The sequence below is a fragment of the Notechis scutatus genome, chromosome 2 (genome assembly GCF_049901735.1).
Source record: "Notechis scutatus isolate UNSWTSFEM ecotype Mainland chromosome 2, rNotScu1.2, whole genome shotgun sequence".
Lineage (NCBI taxonomy): Eukaryota > Metazoa > Chordata > Lepidosauria > Squamata > Elapidae > Notechis > Notechis scutatus.
This window is the reverse complement of record NC_142010.1, coordinates 121,011,466-121,034,746: the sequence shown is the minus strand read 5'-3', so window position 1 is coordinate 121,034,746 and position 23,281 is coordinate 121,011,466. Positions and strand designations below refer to the sequence as shown.

The following is a 23,281-nucleotide window of genomic DNA, read 5'->3' as shown; positions in this document are numbered from 1 at the left end:
ACTGTTTCTGTATGCAGGAGGACAACTGATGTTGACTTCCAGTCTTTGGCAGAACAGAACATGCTGATCTGAATGGTACCCTAATTCTGGGATACTGTGCTTCTGCTGGAAGATACAAGCTTGATAGAGAAACACTTGCGTTCTTTGCAAAATCCAAATCATCATCTCCTACTATGACTTCTGTGCAGCTGAAACCTCCATTTTGCCACCTAAGCAGGATGGATATGAAGAACAAAATGGTCTGCTGCTACTTCCTGTATCTTCTTTTTGCTGGTTGATTTATTAACAACTTTAAAGAGTACTCTTCCATAAATCTCAAAAACAATTTAAACATAAATCACATCATTTTTGAACTTTCTAAAAAGAAGACATTCTGGAGAGGTGACAATGCAAACTAATGCACTGGTGTATTGCAAAAAGTGTATTTATTTTTACATTTACATTTCACTTTCTCTCTGAAAGCTCAAAAGTGTTTGCAAGTGTCCTCATTCAAGTTACCCTAATAACACCTCCATAAAACAAGTTGGGTTGAGAAGTACGATTTGCAGTCACCAATGAGCTCTACTGTTAAGTGGGGATTTGAACCTGAGTTTGCCAGGAGCAAGACATCAGGAACCAAGATAGATAGAATTCTTTATTGGCCAAGTGTAAATGGACACACAAGGAATTTGTCTTGGTGTAAATCTTTCAGTGTACATAAAATAAAAGATACGTTCATCAAGAGTCAAGAATCATAAGGTACAACACTTAATAATAGTCATAGGGGACAATAAGCAATCAAATCATACTAGGAAACAGTCAATATAAATTGTAAGGATACAAGTGACAAAGTTACAGTCATACAGTCACAAGTGGGAGGGGATGGGTGATAAGGAATGATGAGAAGATTAATAGTAATAGTAATGCAGACTTTGTAAATAGTTGGACAATGTTGAAGGAATTATTTGTTTAGCAGAGTGATGGCATTCGGGGGAAAATTGTCTTTGTGTCTAGTTGTTCTGGTGTGCAGTGCTCTATACCGTCGTTTTGAGGGTAGGCGTTGAAACAGTTTATGTCCGGGATGTGAGGGGTCTGTAAATATTTTCACAGCCCTCTTTTTGACTCATGCTGTATATAGGTCCTTGATTGAAGGCAGGTTGGTAGCAATTGTTTTTTCTGCAGTCCTAATTATCCTCTGAAGTCTGTGTCTGTCCTGTTGGGTTGCAGAACCAAACCAGACAGTTATAGAGGTGCAGATGACAGACTCAATAATTCCTCTAGAGAACTGTATCAGCAGCTCCTTGGGCAGTTTAAACTTTCTGAGTTGGCGAAGAAAGAACCTTCTTTGTTGTGCTTTTTTGATGATGTTTTTGATGTTAGGTGTCCATTTTAAGTCTTGTGATATGATAGAACCTAGAAATTTGAAGCTCTCTACTGTTGATACTGTGTTGTCTATATTGTAAGAGGTGGTAGTTTGGGAGGGCTTCTCCTAAAGTCTACCACCATTTCTACGGTTTTGAGTGTGTTCAGTTCCAGATTGTTCTGGTTACAACCCGAGGCAAGTTGTACAACCTCCTGTCTGTATGCGGATTCATTGTTGTCTCAAATGAGACCAATCACTGTGGTATCATTTGCAAACTTCAGTATTTTAATAGATGGGTCGTTTGAGATGCAGTCATTGGTATATATGAAGAAGTGGAGAAAGCACACAGCCTGGGGGTGGGGTGGGGCTGTACTAATTGTACAAGTATCAGATGTGATTCTGCCTGGCTTCACCTGCTGCTTCCTGTCTGTTAGAAAGCTTATGATCCACTTACAAGTGTGTTCAGGTACCGCTAGCTGGATTAGTTTAGCTAGAAGAATGTCTGGAGTGATGGTATTGAATGCTAAACTGAAGTCTACAAAGAGGACCCTTGTGTAGGTATTTGGAGACTCGCGGTGTTGTAGGATGTAGTACACAACCATATTAACAGCATCATCTGTCAATCTATTTGCTCGGTATGCAAACTGCATGGGATCTAACAGCGGATCCATGATGTCTTTTAGATAGGACAGCACTAGCCTTTCAAAGATTTTCATAACTACAGATGTTAAAGCAACTGGACTGTAGTCCTTCAGTTCCCTGATGGAGGGCTTCTTTGGCACTGGGATGATAGTAGAGCATTTGAAGCAAGAAGGAACATAGCACAACTCAAGTGATTTATTGAAGATTTGGGTGAAGATGGGGGCCAATTGGTCAGCACAGACTTTTAAGCAAGGAGTTATCTTGTCTGGCCCTGGTGTTTTTTCTGCTTTCGTCTGTGAAATAGATCTCGGACTTCTTTTTCTGTGATCACCAGAGGTTGTGAACCCAATGGGTTGGAGTCAGTTATAGGAGGCTTGGCTGTTGTTGGTGTGTTTGAGTTGGGGGTTGTGGAGATAGGTGGCTGTAGTTTCCTTTCAAACCTGCAGTAAAACACATTCAGGTCATCTGCTAGTTGTTGATTTCCTTCTGTCTGGGAAGGTTTGCTGTAGCCAGTGATGTTTTTTAAGAGTTTTCCACATGTTTGCTGGTTCATTTGTTGAGAACTGATTCCTTAACTTTTCAGAGTAGCTTCTTTTTGCTGTTCTGATCTCTCGTTAATACATTTCTGGCCTGATTGTATAGCATTCTGTCATCTTTTCTGTAGACTACAACATAGCTGCTTAAGTTTAGCTGTGAACCAAGGTTTATTGTTATTATATATTCACAGGTTCCTTGTTGGTACACATAAGTCTTCGCAGAAGCTGACATATGATGTTACAGTATCTGTGAGCTCATCTAGGTCTGCAGAGGTGTCTTCAAAAACATTCCAATCAGTGCAATCCAGGCAAGCCTGAAGCTTCAGCTTTGCCTCATCAGTCCAAGTTCTCACTGATTTAATTGTTAGTTTCATGGTTTTAAGTCTTTGTCTGTAGGCAGGTACAAGGTGGATCATGAGGTTATGAGAGTGTCCCACAGCTGCTCGTGGTAAAGACCTATAAGCATCTTTTACTGTTGTGTAGCAGTGATCTAAAGTATTTTTGCCTCTGGTGGGACAATTGACATGCTGGAAATATTTTGGGAGCTCTTTCCTTAAATTTGCTTGATTGAAATCTCCTAAAATGACGGGAAGGGAATCTGGGTGTTTGGCTTCCCAACATAATTTGATCAGCTAGATAGAATTCACAAGCACAAGAGTTTACTCCATGCTACCTATATACAAGAATCTGATCTACTAATGGTCAGGGCGAATCAACAGAATTCATGGTGGGGTGGACTTAGGTCACTTATTCAAGCGTAGTGACTCCAACCTGATGAAACATTTGACCCCACCTTTGGACTTAACTGGGTCATCTCCTACAGTCTCCCTGACCAAAGTCCAACACTTTAAATGAATACCCAACATGCATGAATGTAGTCATGCACACACTGACACTCTCCAGTGGACTCCTTGTGAACTCAGTCTCCTTTTTTGCCTGCACTTTGCTTAGTAACAGTATATTATGGATCCTCTATGGGAGGCATGAGAAGAAGAATTACATTGCGTCAAAGGGTAGAACTCAGGGAGGGGGGTGTCTAGGAAGATTGGAAGGCTGTGTCTTTGTGGAAGACTCTGAGTTCTGGCCTCTGAAGCAAGGTAGGGAAGAGGACAACTAACTCTTCTGATAGGGAAATCTTCCTAGATTGACAGGTAGCAAGAGCAGATAGGTAAAGCCCTAATAGGGTTTGGGGAGGATTAGGGGAAGAAACAACGTGGGCATGGATAGAGGCAGCATAAAACATTGAGGCCAGAAGCTCGAAGGCTTAAAGCCCATTTGCTTAAGGGACTTTCTCTTCTGCTATGAGGCTAGACAGTTTCAACTCTCAGAAGTTTGGCTACCTAGTATGGGGGAAAGGGCTTTCTCTTATGTGGCTCCCAGCTGAAGAATGCTATCCTTGTGTAGGGGGCACTTGTCCTGATTCTCCCAATATTTAAAAACAGCAAAAATATACTTCTTTCACAAGTTCTTAAGTTAAGGTGTTTAGTTATTTAGATTTGGATGTTATTTCTTTTACCTTAACTATATTGGTTTCATGCTTTGTTCTATTTTTGTAAGCTACCTTGAGGCTGATATAAGCAAAAAAAAACAGGGTAAAACTACAAGAATTAAGCAAAGATTCAGAGAAAATAAATATCAAGGGAAACAAAATCAAGGCATAGAGGGTTTTTTACAGTATATAAAAACAGGGAATATATAACAGACCAGGAACTGACTCACAGATTAGGTAATAATTCGTTCATCAGGTTGCTTGTAAAATATATCACAGAGTTCAGATTTCATGTACTACAAGATAGATAGTGCAAGCATTCTTACAAATGTAGCAATGAGCCCACCTAACAAACTGATGTTGGAACTTTTGTACTTCTTACTGAAAAACAACTGAGCCATATTATCAGTGTCCTGTAGTGCAGCAACTAATAGTCAGATGGCTCTTCCCAAGTAATCCAAAAATACCTAGTGCTGAGAGGAAGTGCTCAGTAAAGGGCAAAACCCTTAAAAATTACCCAACATTTACAGTGATACTTGTCTAACACTATCCTGTGTGCCGTCAGAACTTTAAGTGCCCCCAAAGGGATGTAAACACTGCTGCTCCTGCTGCTAATTAAATGTAGTCACTACTATTCTTTGTGATCCTCAAGCCCCAGGATGCATCTTTTCTTCTGTTTTGTCAAACTTCGGCAAAATATCATCCAAACATGGCATGATCACAAGATGATTCTAGAATTTGTGTGTACTGTGCTATGTTCTTAACATCTTCTTTTTGTGACCCAGTTGAGAAATAAAGATGGACTGTCTTCAGTTGAGTTCCAATCCCACAGTCATTTCATCTTGCCAAGGTAGTATATGTTCCTCCCAGTGGTGGGATTCAAATAATTTAACAACCGCTTTCTGCCCTAATCACCAGCTGAGTGGGCATGGCCGTGGTAGGCGTGGCCAGAGGGTGTGACAGGCAGCACTCGGCCTCCTGCACCCCCCGGGAGCAAAAATGGGCCATGAAGGGACACGCCACACCCCCCACACCCCCATTTTGGGCCTAGTGGGCGTCCCTGCACTTACTTTGGAGCCAAAAAGGGGCACATGGAGACTCCTGGAAGGGGTAGGGTCAGCCAACAATTTAACAACCAGTTCAGCTGAAGTGGTGCGAACTGGTTGAATCCCATCACTAGTTCCTCCCCATCCAAATCCTCAGAGTGTCCATATACTAGGACAGCATCTAGAAGCATTTCTTAATTCAGCCCAGGACTCAGATATACAATTGCAAATTATCTACTGATGACACCTGAACTCATGCCACTGGGGGAACTCCTTCAGTGTGGCTTCAGGTAGATGCTTAAACAAGTTTGAGTTCTTTAACACCCTCCAATAAAGAGCTTTAGAAATCATTTTCTCCCACACTCCCCTCCTTTCAGCTTGGAAGAAGAAAACCACTATTCTACTTTTTTTCTCTTTTGAAAGTATTACTGAAATTAAATAATTAAACTGTATTATTTCTAATTAAATTAATGAGAGTTTGCAATGAGTATCAGCAGCTTAATGGCTGAAATTGGTAGGAGTTAGAATTTTAATCTCCCCTGCTTTTTTATGTATAAACATTTGTTTGAATCTAATTTAAATTCTATATCTAGATACTTGCTACAGTCAAAGGACTGCATACAATAAATATATAGAATAAAGCAATATGTAGTCTGGAAGGCAGTCATGAAGACTAGCTTGCCCTTTAAAACTTGCTAAATAGCAGGCAAAGTAGAAGCAAGTAATGACAGAAACTTTATTATGCTGCTAGAGATGCCCAAACATTGGTCTGAATAGGAAATAAGATATACAATGTCCCTAAATACTATTATAAAATAGACAGACTGGAAGTACCTGGTTCCCCCACCTCATCAGTCCCCCAGGAAATACTTATTCTTGTATCTTTATGCTCACCCACCGTTAGCCCTGTGGGAAAAGCATTAAATCAAGCTACTATAAAAGTCCTACAATACAATGCAAGACTGCATACAAATGGTTGAAAATTGAATTCCTATCTCTTTGTCCCAAATAAATCAGGGAGCTTTTTAAAACCCAACACAAATCTGAGAAACCTAAAAACCAGATTTTTCCTTCAGTACTCTCTTCCATGCAAATTTAAATTTCTCTGGAATTGAAAAGGCCAAATAGATCAATACAAAAACAAAATTTAGCCAAAGCCTAAAGAAATACACCTAGACTTCTAAGGAATGAGTACTGTCTTGAAATATGTGTTTGTTATTTCCTGGTATTTCTTTATTACACTGGCAAAATGAACCAAACCCAACCATTTCTTGCAATTTGGCAGTTCAAATCCCACCAGGCTCAAGATTGACTCAGCCTTCCATCCTTGAAAGAGGATAGAGTTAAATTTGGTGGACTTATGGAGAAGACTATACCCCGAAGAAAAACAATTCACATTTTATTCTAACCCGCATCAAATATGGACAAGAATCGATATGGCGTGGATGAATGGGGAAATAGCGAACGAGATAAAAGAAATCGAAATTTTACCAAATGAATGGGCAGACCACAATCCAATTCAAATAACTTGGAAGGATAGGAAAAAACCAAAGAAAAGATGGACATTAAACACCCAATTAATAAGAGAAAAAGAGTATACTAATAAACTTAAGGAGGAATTAAACTATTTTTTAAAGGAAAATGATAATGATGTAACCTTGAAACAAAATATTTGGGATACATTGAAGGCAGTAATAAGAGGTATAACAATCTCTTATAATGCTATGAGAAATAAAGAAAAATATGCTCAACAAAATAAACAACAACAAATTAAGGAATTAGAAACTCAATTACAAAAGACCCCAAAGAGTACAAAATCAGATAACAACAGTCAAACATAATTTGAATTTAATTGAACAAGAGAAAATGATAATAAATTTGAAAACGACTAAACAAATTTACTTTGAGCATGCTAATAAACCAGGAAGATGGTTATCTTATAAATTAAAAAAAAGAAAGAAAAGAGATTGATCTACCAATTAATAGACGAGAAGAGCGACATACAACAAGAGATAGAAAAGAAAAAAGACATTGCACACAAATATTTTGAAGAGTTATACAAAAAGGAAGAAGCTAATGAGGATAGAATAAGAAATTACTTAGATGAAATGAAAGATAAAGATTTGGAGAATGTTAATATCAATATTAATTAGCAGGATCCAACACTAATATTAAATTAGGTCTATTATGTTGAAAATATAGTCACTGTAACTACCATTGTTGATCATTTATCCTATTATCTATTCAAAACATCTTTGTTGCACAGTATGTGATATATGGGACCAAAATGTGATGCCTCCAGGCATCAATGTGTCTGCTAACCCCCATCCACTGGTAAATTTTTAAAAGATTCCTGAATTCTAAAAAAATTAAGTCCGTGCTAGCATGGTACATAGCAAAGCACTGGCCTCAACTAAACCCTTCATTTCCAAGAATATTTCTGGAATGCTAAGAAAATAAAAAGGACACTAGGATCCAATAGGGTAATTTTTAAACAACCATGTAGATAATGTCATTAAACATTACTGCTCTCTTAGGAAACGTATTGTTATGGAATGCAGAATTCCCTAAAACGTTTGTAGAATGTTGGGGAATAGGTCAGCAAATGTAATTTCTGTAGTGAGTAGCCTGGGACACATTAACAAATTTATCTGTGATCATAGATCAGGGAGAAGCATATGCAGTGACCCAGGCAAAACAATTCATTTTTGCCATGAGTTAGATACTATGTATAGCTCCTTCTAGTCCTTTCAATATTTTCTGATAAAAATTGGCAACTATTGTCTAATGTAGTCTCTTGAAATGTAATGTAGTCGCTTGAAATCTCTGATTTTTCTCAGCTATCCTATAAGGTAAAATGGACTGAGAATTAGTGGCTAATTCTATCCAATGAACTTCTATGAGTGAGCACAGATTTAAACCTGGATTTATCTGGTTCTGTTCTAAAACTTGACCCTTATGTTACATTGGACAACTCAGTAATCATACTCGTGTCAAACTCTCATTTTACAAAAGACAGCTACGAAAAACATTTTTTTTCAAAGATAATGCACAACATTATATAATATTGAAAAAATGTTTTTCGAGAAAAAAAGTGGGTAAAATAAAAGTAAAAATCCCAGTTTTCCCTTTCCCCACACCCCCATGCATACTGCTCCCTCCTTTCCCATCTTTTAACTTTGGATTGTAATTCTGTTTTTTTTTTTTTTTTGTAAATTTTATTTGAGTTTTCACAAAGAGAAAAAAAATACAAATAAAACATCTTTTTTGAAAGTAGCGTAATCCCGGGTTACATTTCTTCGTGCAGACACAAATTCAGGTTCATGCTCATTTTTATATTCTATTCCATATCTTATTACTATTTTACATTTTCTGCATAGCTTCGCCCCTCTTTTAATTTTCTCAATTTTATTTTAATTATCTCATCTCAATTCAAATCATTGTATTTATATTTTTTGTCTGTCCTGTTTCAATTATCTATTATCTTTTCTCATTAAACAAAATTTCTCCTGTAGTTACTGACTGGAGTATGACGCCTTTATATCTTTTCCCTAAAGTTGTAACATTCAATATAATACATAACTTCCATTCGGATTCTGCTTGGTACATTCTTAAAATACACACTGTATTCTTTAGAAAAATATATATAAATGTATATAATTAAAACAACATTCCATTCCAATTCAATTCTATCATTAATATTAATATTCATTAAAGTCTTAACATCTTTAACATTACTTTTCAATTAAATATCATACTTCTATGGGAACAATTATAAGCTTTCCATAGTTAATTCCCCCCCCCTTCACTTATATTTTATAAAACATTAATTAATTAAAACGTTCCCGTTCCTTCCTAATTCAATTTTCTCATTTATTTTATTTCACTTATTTTATTCACAAACATTTCACTAAATTACACTATTTTATCCCTCATTTTAATCATACATTGTTTCCAATTTTCTAAAGTTATTTCTATTACTAATATAACAATACAATCTTATGTACCTTTACAGAATCCCTTTTCAGTTAGATTTTCACCCATTATCTCTAAATAGGTCCTGTTTCTCTATATCTTGCTCCGGTCCTTTGTAACTTCTTTTCCTTTCCTTCTTCCCTCTCTTCTTCTCTCTCCCCTTTTCCCCTTGTCTCTCTACCTCTATTTCTCTCTTCTGTATTCCCCTCTTCTGTTGCTTTCCAGTATTATACTTATTTTTCGAATTATTTTTCTTTTCTTTGGTTGTTTTTTTAAGTCTTAAATTCTCCATTCTCTTTCCCCCTTTCCTTTTTCTTCCCCACATAAAATTGCTTGTTCATTAAAGATGGCTTCTTCTTTGTCCCAGTCTTCTTGTTTTGCAGTCGTTTCTTGTTGTTTCTCATAGTTCCAAATCTCCATTTCTAAGAATTGAAAAACGAAGCCAAAAGAACTTCTCCCTTCTTGTGCATCTTCTTTGTACTTTTTAAGTTCCATTTTCAATTCATCCAGAAGTGGTGCCATTGTATAAATTGTTAAACAACCACCTGATTGATTTTAGTCACTCAAATATAATAACCAAGAATCCAAAGATCACCAAATAATCCAAATACATGCAAGTTGTTTCTTTTTTGCTCTTTTTCTTTCACTTTCTCTTCCTGGGGTTACTATTTAGTTGCAAAGTTTCAGTTAAAATGTATCTTTTAGAAGTCTTGTTGAAGTTTTACTGTAGATTCTTTTTAATTCCAGGCAGTCTCCTCCCTCTTCCAGATCCTGCCCTTATTCTTTTTCTCTCCCTTCCTGCTTATGAAAAAGAAAAATTTTAATGTCCAGAAATCTTTATTATCCCTTTGGCATTTTGTTTAATTTTCAGCTTAATTGCCTATTGATGTCAAAGCGGATTTTTCCGATTTCTTATTTAAGTCTCTTAGTTGTCAGTATAGGGAAGGAGAGAGAAGAAGAAAAAAGCCAAACCTTTCCCTTTTCACTTTCCTTCACTGCTTCCGACTCTTCTTTGGGAGCGATGTTATTTTTTGTAAGTTTAAATTCCAGGGTACCTTAGTTGTTGCTTTTACAATTTAACCCGGTCAGCCAAAACTTTCACTTCTTATCTTCCTCCTGGACATTCTTTTCCAGTCAAGTTCTTCTTTGAGGTGGCCATTTCTGACCACCACTGCAACTGCCTTCGGGAAAGGGAGTAATGGCCAGCTGAGGAGGAGAGATGTGGCTCTCCTTGACCCTGCTGGCGGTCTCCCCCCTCTTCACCACCTCTACGGGGTGGCTTAGCCCCGAAACCAGCCGGCTCAGGGCGCTCCAGCAGCGAGGCCAGACAGAAACCGTGCACGATCATGGATTTCTGTCTGTCGCCAAAGCCCTTCAAACCGGAAGTTCTGTTTTTATTATCTTTAGAAATATTTATCTTTTATGGTTTTATGCTTTTAATGTAAGTTGCCCAAGTTGTTCAGTGTCACTTCGAATGGAGATGGCAGAAAACAAATTTGATAAAAGTAGTACAGCAATGCATTCAAGCTAGCACATGGGACACATGACTACCCCAGAACAATGATGGATAACCTACAATACACATGTTAAAGGTGACACATGACATTTTGTGTGACATGCTAGTGTTCCCCAAGACCCAGTAACTATTTTTGAAAGCCCGCCCTGTTCTTATGTGATTTTTAGGTGTGGCGATCACACGCAAATGGTGTGTGTTTTCTCGGGAGCCAGCCAAAAATTGTGTCAAGACATGACACTTTTTAGTGTGATTTTCGGAGACTGCAGAGACCATGGAAGAGCATTTTCTGAAGCTGCTTCAAGAACAAAGGCCTCATATGCCCCGGAGCACCTAAAGTACGTATCAGGGGCCTGTTAACTGAAAGAGTCACCTTATAGGGGAGAGGGGATAGCGTAAAAAGTTAATAAATAGGTAAAATAAAGCTAAAAGAGAATACTGCTTGAGGTTATGTGCCATATAAAACAACCTCACATGGCAAATCCTGGGTAGTGCAGGGGGAAAGGGGACAATTGCATCTTCGGGATCACATATGAGGTAGCCTTTGGGGTGGTTAACAGTGAGGCTAGTGATGAAGTTGAGGCTCAAGTTGAACTTTGGTGCTGCTGCCACCAAGTATCACTATGCAGGATGGCCTAGATGGGGAAAGGGGAAATAGAGAATTTTTTCTCTTTTGTTTGGGGGGGGGGGGCTGACATGCTGTCAGAAATGAGGCATTTTCTTAATATTTGACACACTGAGCCCAAAAGGTTTGCCCTCACTGCCCTAGAGTCAGACACAGACCAAATGAAAGCAGCAATACTTCCATCTGTGTAAGGACTCAGATGGCTGTACTGTAAACAGTGAAGATCAAGGTTAGTTATACTCCAAAATCCATACTATTAATGTTGCTTTTAGCTTCTAGAATAATAACTTGCTTAGGCTAGTAAAGAAGGCAAAAAGGCTATGCTGGATCAATCCATGTGCTCCCACAGCGGCTTACCAAATGCATACATCAACCCTAAAATATAATTTTGACAGTATATAAGAAATCATGAGCTGGGATCACAACAAGTCAGCTGTTTGGTGACTAAGAAGCCGCACCTATTGTGAACCATGCCAAACGGCTCAGAGCCTGGGCGTGGCTTAACTCTGTATATGTAAGAGTTGGTTTGTTTCTGTGAATATAGCCTCTGTAATATATTGCTTCTGAATTCTGGATTCTGGTTCTGCTTCTTGTCCTTGTACTTGCTACCAAGTTGCAAGAACTGCATGGGTATTGTATACATGCATTGTGTTTTATATTATTGCATATAAACAAGTTTCTTCTATAAATAAATCCTGCTGAATTATTTACTTGTGTGCTGGTTGGATTGCTGCAAATACTAACAAATTTGATGCCGGGGACCTGCTTCAAAAGTGAGGATAAGGAATGTGACAGAGCATCTTATGGGCAAGGTATTCCAGATTTGCCAATGGTTTTGGCTCTGAATCTTCCTTGCTTCAGAACAGGAATTTGTACTGAAGTAGCCGTGGACCGATCTCAACATTGTGGAGGAACCAAAGACTGCACTGAATGATGGAACTGTGTTTTTCAATTTTTGCCTACAATGACAATGCAGCATTTAAAGGTGTGAGGGTTTTTTTTAAGAGGGAAGGAGGGAGAGAGTGAGAGGGAGGGAGGGAGGGAGAGAGAGAAAAAAAACTACTGCATTCATATTTCTTTGGTACTTAAGCTGCAGAGCTGAGCTGCAAAATTGGGTTAGTACATGCCCTTGATTAGAAGGACTGTACAGCGAGAAGGTTTTACTCATATAATTTCTAATTCCTTCCCTCATCTCCTCTTTCCAATTCATATTTTCTCTCTCTCTCAAACTCTCAAACTCATCAGCAACAGTGGTGGTATTCAGCCAGTTCGCACCGCATCAGGCAAACCAGTAGCAAGAATTTGGCAAACAGGTAGCAAGAATTTGGCAAACAGGTAGCAAGAATTTGGTGTGGGTCGCCAAACCGGTAGTAAGTTTTGGCTGGCCATGCCCCCCACCTGGTCGCCCTCCCACCCGATGCTCGCTCACCCTGCCCACCTGCCTGCCATTCACCTAAGGTATTTCTTTCTTTTTTTCCCTCCTGATAATCAGCTGTAGATAAGATCAGCTGTGGCAGGATTCCCCTTGCTGAGGCCCAGGAAGGCAAAAAATGGAGGGAGGAGCTCAGGCCCCCCTCCATTTTTTGCCTTCCAGAGCCCCAGAGGAGCCTCAGGGGAGCAAAAACGCCCCCTCAGAGGCTTATCTGAGGCTAGGAAGCTCCCAAAATGGAGCTTGGAGGGGTGCTGCGCGCCCCTCCCATGCTCTGTTCCTTTTCTTCCAGAGCCCCAGAGGAGCTTTAGGGGAGCAAAAATTACCCCCCCCCAGAGGCTCCTCTGTGGCTAGGAAGCTCCCAAAAATGGGTGGGGCTGCAAAAAAGCCACACCCACCCAGTCACATGGCCACGCCCACCAAGCCACACCCACAGAACCGCTGGTAAAAGTTTTTGAATCCCACCACTGATCAGCAGGGAATAAACCTTCAGGATATCTCCATCTCTGCATCCCAGAGTGCTTAGAACTAACCTCCCTGGAGCAATTCTAAGTGAAAAGAGTGAATGGGTCCCAGTCTGATTCATATATCCACTCCTTACCATCCCTCACTCTAAATCAGTCTTTTTGACTAGGATTGTAGCTCTCATTTTGTTAATTGTGACCACCACAATTGTACTTGTATGATTTATTCTTTTAACTTGCATTTTGATTTTGAACCCCCAAGAGATTATGGTGGAGTCTGGGGGAAGGGGGCTTGCAAACTTTTCCAAAAGAAATAATTTGTACCCTGGGGATTGTGTCTCCCCTGCTTCCCATGTATTTTGAGTGAGTCCCATGTAAAATACTTGCTTTTGCCTTTAAGAAGTCTGTGTGTGCAATTGTTAAATAAAGACTCACCATTGCCAAATACAAGTTTTCTTAAAACCCAAGCATCAGAATATGGTCTCAGCTCTAGTCCTCCTTCTGGAGCAGCTGTAGATACATTAATCATAATTATGTGACTTCTGTAGCCATTCAATCATCATAATGTTATGGTCTCTATTCTATAAAACAGCACAACAGAGCTAAATAGCCCCAAAGTTATTAATCTTCCAGAAAGCTTTGAAATTCTGGCCTTTTCCTCAGGCACAGAGGCCAAGTTCTTAATAGAATCCACCATGTATACTTTGATTAGACTATCATTTTAAAGGCCTCAGCTTTGTTGCAATGATGTTTTCATTATTTCTTATTTTCATTGTTTTGTATTGTGAGCCACCTGGAATCGTAAGCTAGAATGAGAAGATATATAAATTCAATAAATAAATAAATATGTTATCCTGATCTTTCCAGATCTCCTAGTTCTCTTAAAGGGCATTTACTTCTTTTGTAAATTTGTTGATATCTCTCTGCCGATATCTCTCTGGATGCCATTTTAGCTTTAAAACATCAACATACTGATGCCTGATATAATTGAAAAGAGAAGATACTGTAAGAGAAATGACCATTCAAATTCAAATTGTTAAATTCAGAGTTTATATCTTAAGGCTGGCAGGATATATATATTTAGGTTGAAAATGAAAAGAGTTACACTCTGAATGCATAGTTCAAAATTCACTTTTGAGATGGTTTTGATTCAATTATTTTTATGTCTTTCTCAGCAATGGAATCACCATTGCTTCAGTTATTATCACAGCTGCCAAAACAAACAAAATAAGAACACATTTTTAAAAGAGTTCCCATTACGACTGTCAAACACGACAGAGTATAATTCTTGCTTCTAAATAGTATTCTTTTGGTATATGAAAAAAGGAAGCCAGTAAAATGAAAGTTCTTAAACTTAGTGAAGAGGGAGGGAGGGAGGGAGGGAGAGAGAGAGAAGCTAAAATAAATCAGGTGATATGGAATAGTTTAACTGTTGAAGTATGCTGAATTTCCTTTGAAATAATGAATGTTCATAAAAAATTAGCATTTTTATTAAATCATTTTTAATTTCCTCCTTCCTATTTCCCTCATGGTCAGAAAGGAATTACATCACCAGTCATCCATTTTAAATATGTTGTCAAGAAGATAATGTCATAAAAATGAAAAATATATACCGTAATATATGCAGCAAGAGAAAAACATTTCAATTGAAGATCTTAAGAATTCTCTTAAGAATTAAGTTAAGAAATTTCTTCCAGAATTGGATCTTGGGCTCCTTTTCTCCAATATGACAAACCATCATAGCCAAGATAATTCCATAAGAAAATACCTGACTAAAACAGATTTTGAGAAAAAAAAAGCATCACGAGGCGGCTTTTCATAGCACATACTGTGCCAAAATGCGGCAGTGGCTAAACTCACAGGTGTTAAATCACCTCTTGCTTCGCCTTTTTAGTTCCAGAAATAAAACTCTAGCAGCCCATGATATTTGCTTTACTCTTAATTGATCTTATCTGCTACCTACTGGCTTTCATGCCAAGAACGCAGAGTCCTTCTGTCTTTAAGCCTAGCACCTAGCCACAACACTAAACTAGCTCTCAATAAAACATGGATACATTTACTAAAGTTTTCATAAAATGTTATTTAAGATTTATCTCCTGCAAATGTTAAAAAAAAATGAATGAATACAATAGTTTAATTTTTTAAAATGCGTACATGGTGCTGAACAATGTGTTTACAAGACAAGGCAGAGAAACAATACCGCCTGTGTACCGGTCAAAGAATTGAGAAATACAAGGCATTAACTATTTTGGTGTGGGAGGTGTTTTCTGCAATCCCATCCCCTGCTGCTCTGATAAAAATTGCATGGAAATATTGCACAGATAAGAAGCAACCCACCCATGTTTCCCCACCGCCACTCCCCCCCACCATCTCCTCAAGGTAACACCGGTGGTGTCAGAGATGCCAAGTTTATTTCACCTCATTCTTCTGCAGTAGCCTTTCCCGCTATACAAGGGCTGGGGCAGGGGGATTTGCAGGTGGATAATAGCATCCAGCACAATTGGACGATACAGGGATATGGAGGTATTCCTAGTTCAGAAGAACATTTTCTCACAATTCTGTAATACCTGAAATATACAGTTCCCAACATGGGGTTTTTCTGCCCCTAATGTCCCTGTGGATCATTGCCCCACTTGGCGTATTGTTTTACATTTGGTCATGGCAGCCATTTGGGGATGGATCAGCCCCTCCCTTTGTGGAAGCACTCAAAATTCACAGTGTGCTCACCGAGGGGGGTGGTGGAATTAAGGACTCAAGGGTGTGTCTTGACCTGAAGTCTTTCACTTCCACACCATTTCTCCAACCAGGAATACTCATTCGTTTATTTAATGTGTATGGCAGCCTATCTTTGCAAGTGATTTGTTAATTGAATCAACCATTATCAAGATTTTAAAAGAAGTTGTTTCCTGCTGCAATCATCTAGTTTTAAAGCTCCCAGCTGCAAACATCCCTGGCATTTCGGTTAATGTTCTCTTGAAGCAAACAGAGTCCTGTCAAAAAGACTACATATTTGCAATATTTAAGCTAATAGTCCTTCACACCATTACACAAAATGGCAAAAAAGATTAGTTAGGCATATCTGAGCAAGGAATACACACAGATGCCCTTGGCTTAGAATCCATATTCTTGTCTGGTTCATCAGTTAGCAGCCTCCAAAGGTTCGAAAGGAACTTGGAAAGATGCTTTCCCAAAGCATCTGCCGTGAGAAGAAGGAAGGAGGCCATCTACTAACCAAATGTGATGGGGCCAGGAAATGCAACCAAGGGAGAACTTTCTAATCATTACTCCTTTCCAAAAGCATTCAAGGATGTCATCACATTACCCAGGGCCTAGTGATACACCAAAGAACATCTACTATCTATTCAGAAAAGCAAATAAACACAAGAACAGAGAAACACAAGCAGGATTCACAAAACTGCATATATATTTTTTGCTGGCATTGATTCAGATTTGTTTTCCTCTTTGCAGATTTAATGAGCCCGAAGACTGTTTTGACAATTGCTTCTCTTTGTCAATGTCTATATCCAGGAAGGTAAATTCCTGCCTTTCAGGAATAGCATTTCATCTCTCGAGAAGACTAAATAATAGCAACCAGATTCTAATTTTGTTACTTATATTAGTTATATATTTAGCTTCTTGCTTTTAATTACAATTTTTTTTTGCAATACTTAGAATCACAACACAGGTAGTTCTTGACTTACAACAGTTCATTTAGTGACTGAAGATACAACAGCATTGAAAAAAGTGACTTATGACCATTTTTCACACCTATGACCACTGCAGCATCCCCATAGTCACGTGATCAAAATTCAGACTATTAGAAACTGATTCATATTTATGAATTTTTTGAGTGTTTCGAGGTGATCACCTTTTACAACTTTCTGAGAAGCAAAGTCAATGTAGAAGCCAGATTCACTTAACAACCGTTTTACTAACTTAACAATTGCAGTGATTCACTTAACAACTATAGCAAGAAAGGTCATAAAATGGGACAGAATTCACTTAACTGTCTCACTTAATGAGCTCAATTATGGTTGTAAATTGAAAACCATTTATACTTTCCTGTTGCTGGAATATGCTTGAAGAAAGACACACATTTCAAGAAGAGAATAAAAACCACATAAAGAGAACAGCCTGGAAATATGTTTGGTTGACTCACTCCCAGATGGTCAACAATTGGATCCACCTACTTGTTTATAGAGCATTTGGGTGACACTAAACTATTGACTGAAAAATATTGGATGAGTAATTAATATATTTCCCAAACAATTACCTGAACTGGCAGCTTGGCAATATTCCTTGTGTTTTCCAATACATTAAGCAACACAATTGAAATACATCAAATATGCCCAACTGTCATTTGTAACAATAAATGGAGTTTCACAGAACATTTTCTGTTTTTTAATGAGTGAAACTGTAGATAACCAGTTTCCTATACACTGATGACAATTAAATTAATCTAGTAAGGGCTTTTTTTTTCTTCATGCCATGGGTCCAGTTCTACCTCCAATTATTACAGGAGATGCAATCAAATGTGAATATCCATATCATCCTCCATTATTTTCTCTTGAGACTACAATCTACAGAGGTCAGGATTTTATTATGATACCATTCTCTCTTCGTCTTCCCCTCACTATACACACACACACACACACACACACAACTTCCATTTTTGTAACACTTAGCTGGAATTCCAAACATTCTCTAGTGTGTGTGTGTGATCACCGAGTAGCCCTAATATTATTTTAACACAGATTTCAAGTATTCCCTTACCTTTAGCACAGCCAATTTTGTATGGTCCAAAGAGTAATAAAAACAGTTTTTACTACTCATCTTGTCTGAATGAGAGAGAGGGTGTTTTTGAGGTTTTCTTTTTCGCTCTAATATATTTTGTGCATGCTAAAGCTCTTTGGGACTGAAGTGGATTACAAATGCTGCTGATAAATAATAAATAATTTGCAAATGCACCCATACAGTTAAGGAATTAACATGAAATACATACTTCCAAGTTGCATGTGTATTTTTATAGCTCTAAAGATATGTCAATGGGATAATAAATATTAAGTATTAAGTGTGAGATATAATTTTATATAAACAAAATAACTCATTAGTCTATAAAAACTATGACATGTACCTGTCACCCACCATCTAAATCTAGAAATGTGATTACAGTTGTTAACAATATTGTCATTCCCCCTTCTGCCCACTAATACTTTATTCCTTTCTTTCCCATGTTACAAAATGAAATATCTCAAGATGTAGCACCCTGCAGTTCCATTTCTGGAATTGGCTACATATACAAATATTACTTAATAAAACATAGAGCATTAGTCCTACATTTCATAAATCCAGAAAAAAGAGATGCAACATTCTGTTTTGAACTGCAAATTCCCTGATCTTGTTATGTTCTGCTTCAATTATATATCGTTTTAAAATCAGAACATAAAATTTACATTTCATAAGAGAACTGTTTCACATTTTTCCATTTTTTCCTATAAAGTTTGCATTTATTTTGAAAAATAGAGAAACTTCACCTCCACCTCATTCCCTCCCCAAAATGTTACATCATATGGAATATTAACTGGTGACTGTATACAGAGATTAAAAATCAAATTCTACTTTTGAAAATGTCAGACACAATAAAAATACAAATAAAATAACTTTTTATCTCAGAAATCATTTCCATTTTACAGCTAGTATTTTCCTGGTATCCATAGCATCTGGATGCTGACACATGTCCCAAGGCAAGGATTAATGTTGGCCAATAGGCAAGGCTGGGTTTGGGGTGGCAGGTATAATGGTATATGGGAATCACCTTGGGAGAATAAGGGACAGAACCATGACAGGGGAACAGTTGGATAAAACACAACTTAACCCACAGCAGGTGTGTGGGCATGGCAAACATCTCAGAAGAGAACCTCCTTAGTTTCTTGGGCTGTAGAGGTGAGTGGGGAGAAAATGTACTTTCAGACTTACAAAATTATGTTAACAATGCAATAAAGTATAATTAGTTCATATGAGTGTGCTTCATGTCTAGACCACCACACAAGTCTTGACAGCATATCAAAGAACCAAACAAGAGGGAGGAGGACCTGAGCCTTTTGGAAGTAAGCAGTTTCAGGAGTTTGAGGGAATTAAATGTGTGTTGTTTGTAAGATATAAACACCCATTTGCCCTTTATCCTTCTGACAACCCAAAGACAAGCAGGGCCTAACTTTTGGCTCTACCCAATTATGGGACAAGGGAGAAGACCACAAAGGAGTGTTGATAAGCGGCATGATACCACCGACTCTAATCAGAATAGGTGATTCTTCATGGAACTTCAGCTAGAAGTCCTAACGCCAACAAATAAAACACCATTGACAATGAGGAGGTCAGATAAGTCAAAGCAAACTTTAATTTATACATTAAATCAAGTTATTACATACCCCTGCAGCAAAGCCTAGACTCCCATCCAGGATTCGTCTCTGCAAATTTAAGATTACAAGTGGTCAGAAGTGATACCGTATACAACGGCAATATACTAATTTCACATTTGACATTGAATCATAGTTTATTTAAATGTTAATTTGCTGGCTTCATGCAACATGCTAAGCTGTAAAACATAACTTGCAGACAACAGCTGCACTGAAAAGTACCAAAAAAGCACCCCCAAAAAATCTATGGCTTACCATAATAGGCAAAACAGATTAAGTGTATATTAATTTCGTGTAAAACTAAGATAACACAGAGTTAAAAATCTAATCCCTATTTAATAAAAGACATCAAATTTCAATGTTTGCCATTATTCTCCATTTTGATATCCTCTACAATTCTTAAAATATTCAGCTAGTATCACGTGCTGGTTGGGAATGCTGAGAGCTGTAATAGCAGCATATCTGAAGGACAAGAAACCAGGAAAATTGTTGTAAACACATACTGGTTAATTCTTCTGTCCACCAAAATTCAGGCTAACAAAAGAAGCACAAAAAGGGGGATTTCTGCTTCAATTTTAGCATACCACTTTCACTGGTTAGGAACCTAGCAAAAAAACTGCAAATTCCGGAAACTTTTCAAGAGTGGCCCCAGATATCAGGACGTAGGTTAAAGGTAATCACAATAGCTATGTATGTACACCTTTAAAATAAAATGTAATTGCTACAATTAAGTGTGGTTTTGGATATCATAAATGTGAAAATTTCAAAGGGTTGTAGAAGGATCTCTTCTACTATAACCCAGGTAATAGTAAATCTTTCAAATTTATGACATCGAAAGACCCATTTATCTGCTGTAGCAATTTGGTTTACTCTTGTAAAAATGCAAAAGCTAGAGGCAAGCATTTCTAGCCAATCTCAGTTAAATGTTTGCAGAGTATTAATTTAAGATATAAAATTTTAATACCAAGGTCATTTCTTTTTCCAGCTCTATCACATAACTCCCACATGCCATAATTAATATTTATGGTTATTATCAGATCCATACTTACAATCCACACTCACAATTTTATCATGTCTAATGCTGAAAATGCATTTTTCATCCTCTAATTTTGAAATTTGCACCAAAGAAATTCAGGCCTCACCTGCCCACTGGAAAAGATAAATACAAGTGCTGAGCCAGCAGCCGTCAATCCCCAAGTCAGTAAGGTTCCTAGCAGTGCTTGCAACACTGGATTGTAACCAAGTATCATAATGAGGAATTCAGGGTTTGAAGGTCTGGTAAACATAAAAGGAAAATTAGGTAGAAAATTTAAAATCTGAGCCAATCAAATTAATTATTCTGTTTCAGAAATACATTTTATTTGCTTATTAGTCTACAGCTAGAAAGTTATCTGATTTGTGTCTCCTCCTTAAGTGTTTGCCTGAAATTGACAAAATGCTACCTATGATCACCATCTGCACAATGTGCCTGTTCATTCATATATTAGATATTTATAATTAAATATAACTGACATTAGAGCAAACCATTATCCCTCAGAATCATCCTTGTTTAAAATATGGCTCTGGGCCCACTTTGGATTTAAAGACACTTTTAGAAAATAAAAAAGGAAGCAGAATCATTCTTCTAATAGAAGTGTGTCTGCCGGGCGGGTGGAGGGGGGGAACCAAAACTCCCAGGTGAACTGAAGTTGGTGGGGAAGGGAACCAACATTATGTTTGCCTTCTGGTCATTTCTATTTTATGATTGGCCACACCCTCCATTAGGAATCATTTAGTGAAAAGAGCAATAGGAACAGCAATAGCACTTAGACTTGTATACCGCTTCATAATGCTTTTACTCTCTAAGCGGCTTACAGAGTCAGCATATTGCCCCCAATAATCTGGGTCCTCATTTTACCGAAGGATGGAAGGCTGAGACAACCTTGAGCTGGTCAGAATCGAACTGCCAGCAGTTGGCAGTCAGCAGAATTTGCTTGCAATCCCAACCATTGCATTACCACGGCTCTTTAAGAGGTCTCTCATGGCAGCCATTTGAAGAAAGCAGTAACCACATGCCTTCAAACTTTCAAATATTCCCACCCCAAAAGAGTATCCATTCTTGTAATGGAAGATAATGAGCAATACAGGAGATATTCTAAGGAGTAAGACACTTTAGCTATAAATCCATTTGAGGAGGGTCCTTGGACAATTTCTCTCAATTCCTCATACAATTGGAATGTGGTTGTGATCCTAAGCACGTGAGTACTTCATGAACCAAAATTTACTTCTAGCTGAATTTACTTCTACTGAATTACAGTAAACCAACATCTGTTTTAATAATGATTTAATAAGCAAACATAGGTGCCTGGTTCATATTACGCCACAAATCACTGTTTGCAAGGCACATCAGGTGAGTTCCTAATCTTTGGGTTGTGTTTCTGACTTGCATTAATTGAGGCGATTGGCTGAGTTGAAAGAAAATACATTTTGCCTTTCAAGTGAAGCATTATTCTCCTCAAGGAAGTTATTGCACAAGGCAAGTTAATGGAAAGGGAGAAAAAACAATCATAGAACATTCTCCTACCGTCGATTTCTGCTGGAAAAGGTTCTTAGATTGAGAACTTGCAACCCTGGGGAAGGGGGCGGGGAGGCACAACTCCAGGTTATTGCAACTTAATCAGTCTATATGAAGCTCCATAATAATCTTATCGTCGCCAATTTAACCTTTGCAAACAATTAAAAGTTCCTCTATTTTAACCACACTGGATCTAATCCGTCTGTATGGGCCATTTTCATTCAAAGCAAAGCTTTGATAGCCCACCCAAAACGTGGAAGGCATCAAAATGAATGAGTAGGTCGGTTTGCCATACCGTAAAATATATATTTAAGAAAACAGCTATTTTCGGTCCTTTTTTAAAATAATCAATCCGTAAAAAAATTCTAAGATATAAAATTGACAAGTAAAAGTGGTTAGATCGTTTTTTCCTCCCAGTACTATCCCGGTTTGTTTGGTTTTTTTAAGATAAAAGATGCCGCAAGAATTTTGCCTGCAATGTATTCTCCTGGATTTTTTTAAAATTAATAACACATTCTATTTAAAAATAATAATTCACTACATACACTCAATAAGATCACCCAGACGTTGCAAACTACAGCTGATATTCCAATTCCGGCAGTCACTTCCTGGTTCCTTTGTACACGTGTCTCTCAAACCGACGTGGCTCCACCTACTATTCTGCTTCAGCCATTGGCAAAGCAGCCTGGACTAAGCAGGCTAGATTCTGCGGTACGCACCTATTGGTTTTTGTAAAAAGTGAAGCGAGTGGCTTAAGAAGAGAATTTTTTTAGATACGTGCACTCGTGCGTTATCAATAGAATGATACGGTTTCCGACTCCCGTGGACTATCCGAGCGTACCAATATAAACAAACAAAAATCGCAGCTGACAGACTTTTAAAACACTACTTGTTTTTACATCACAAGAGCAGGAATGACCAAGAATGAGTCAAGTATTTTGGTTATTTTCATTTAGCCTAGACTAGAGTCTCTTTGGCACTCTGTCGCTCAGTTATTGCTACTTTTTTCAGTCTTCAGACACGTTTTCCCATTGATTAATCTTGAAATATCCTCACTCCCAATATCTACACAGTAGAAGTAAGGTGTACAAGAACAGAACAGAATAACAGAGTTGGCAGGGACCCCCTGAGACCCTATAGCATTTCAGACAAGTTCTTAAAAGTCCAAGTCCAGCCTGTTCTTAAAAGCCTCCAGTGATGGAGCATTTCTGAGGGCAAGCCGTTCTACTGGTTAATTGTTCTGCCAGGAA

At 38.0% G+C, this 23,281-nt stretch overlaps 1 protein-coding gene across 6 annotated transcripts in view; it reads right to left on the bottom strand.

Moving 5' to 3' along the window:
- SLC39A11 (solute carrier family 39 member 11) overlaps positions 1-22,634 on the bottom strand; it is a 404,063-nt gene extending 381,429 nt beyond the window's left edge. For 4 of the 6 annotated variants that reach the window (XM_026675802.2, XM_026675803.2, XM_087956044.1 and 1 more), the window contains exons 1-3: positions 22,577-22,634; positions 20,620-20,752; positions 19,490-19,528 (exon numbers count right to left, since the gene is read on the bottom strand). In XM_026675802.2, coding sequence (XP_026531587.2) covers positions 19,490-19,528; positions 20,620-20,727 — 147 coding nt within the window. In that variant the 5' untranslated portion in view covers positions 20,728-20,752; positions 22,577-22,634. Of the gene's footprint in view, positions 1-19,489; positions 19,529-20,619; positions 20,753-22,040 lie in introns of all 6 variants that reach the window. The other 2 variants (XM_087956042.1, XM_087956043.1) reach the window with 1 other exon arrangement.
- Positions 22,635-23,281: the final 647 nt, after the last annotated feature.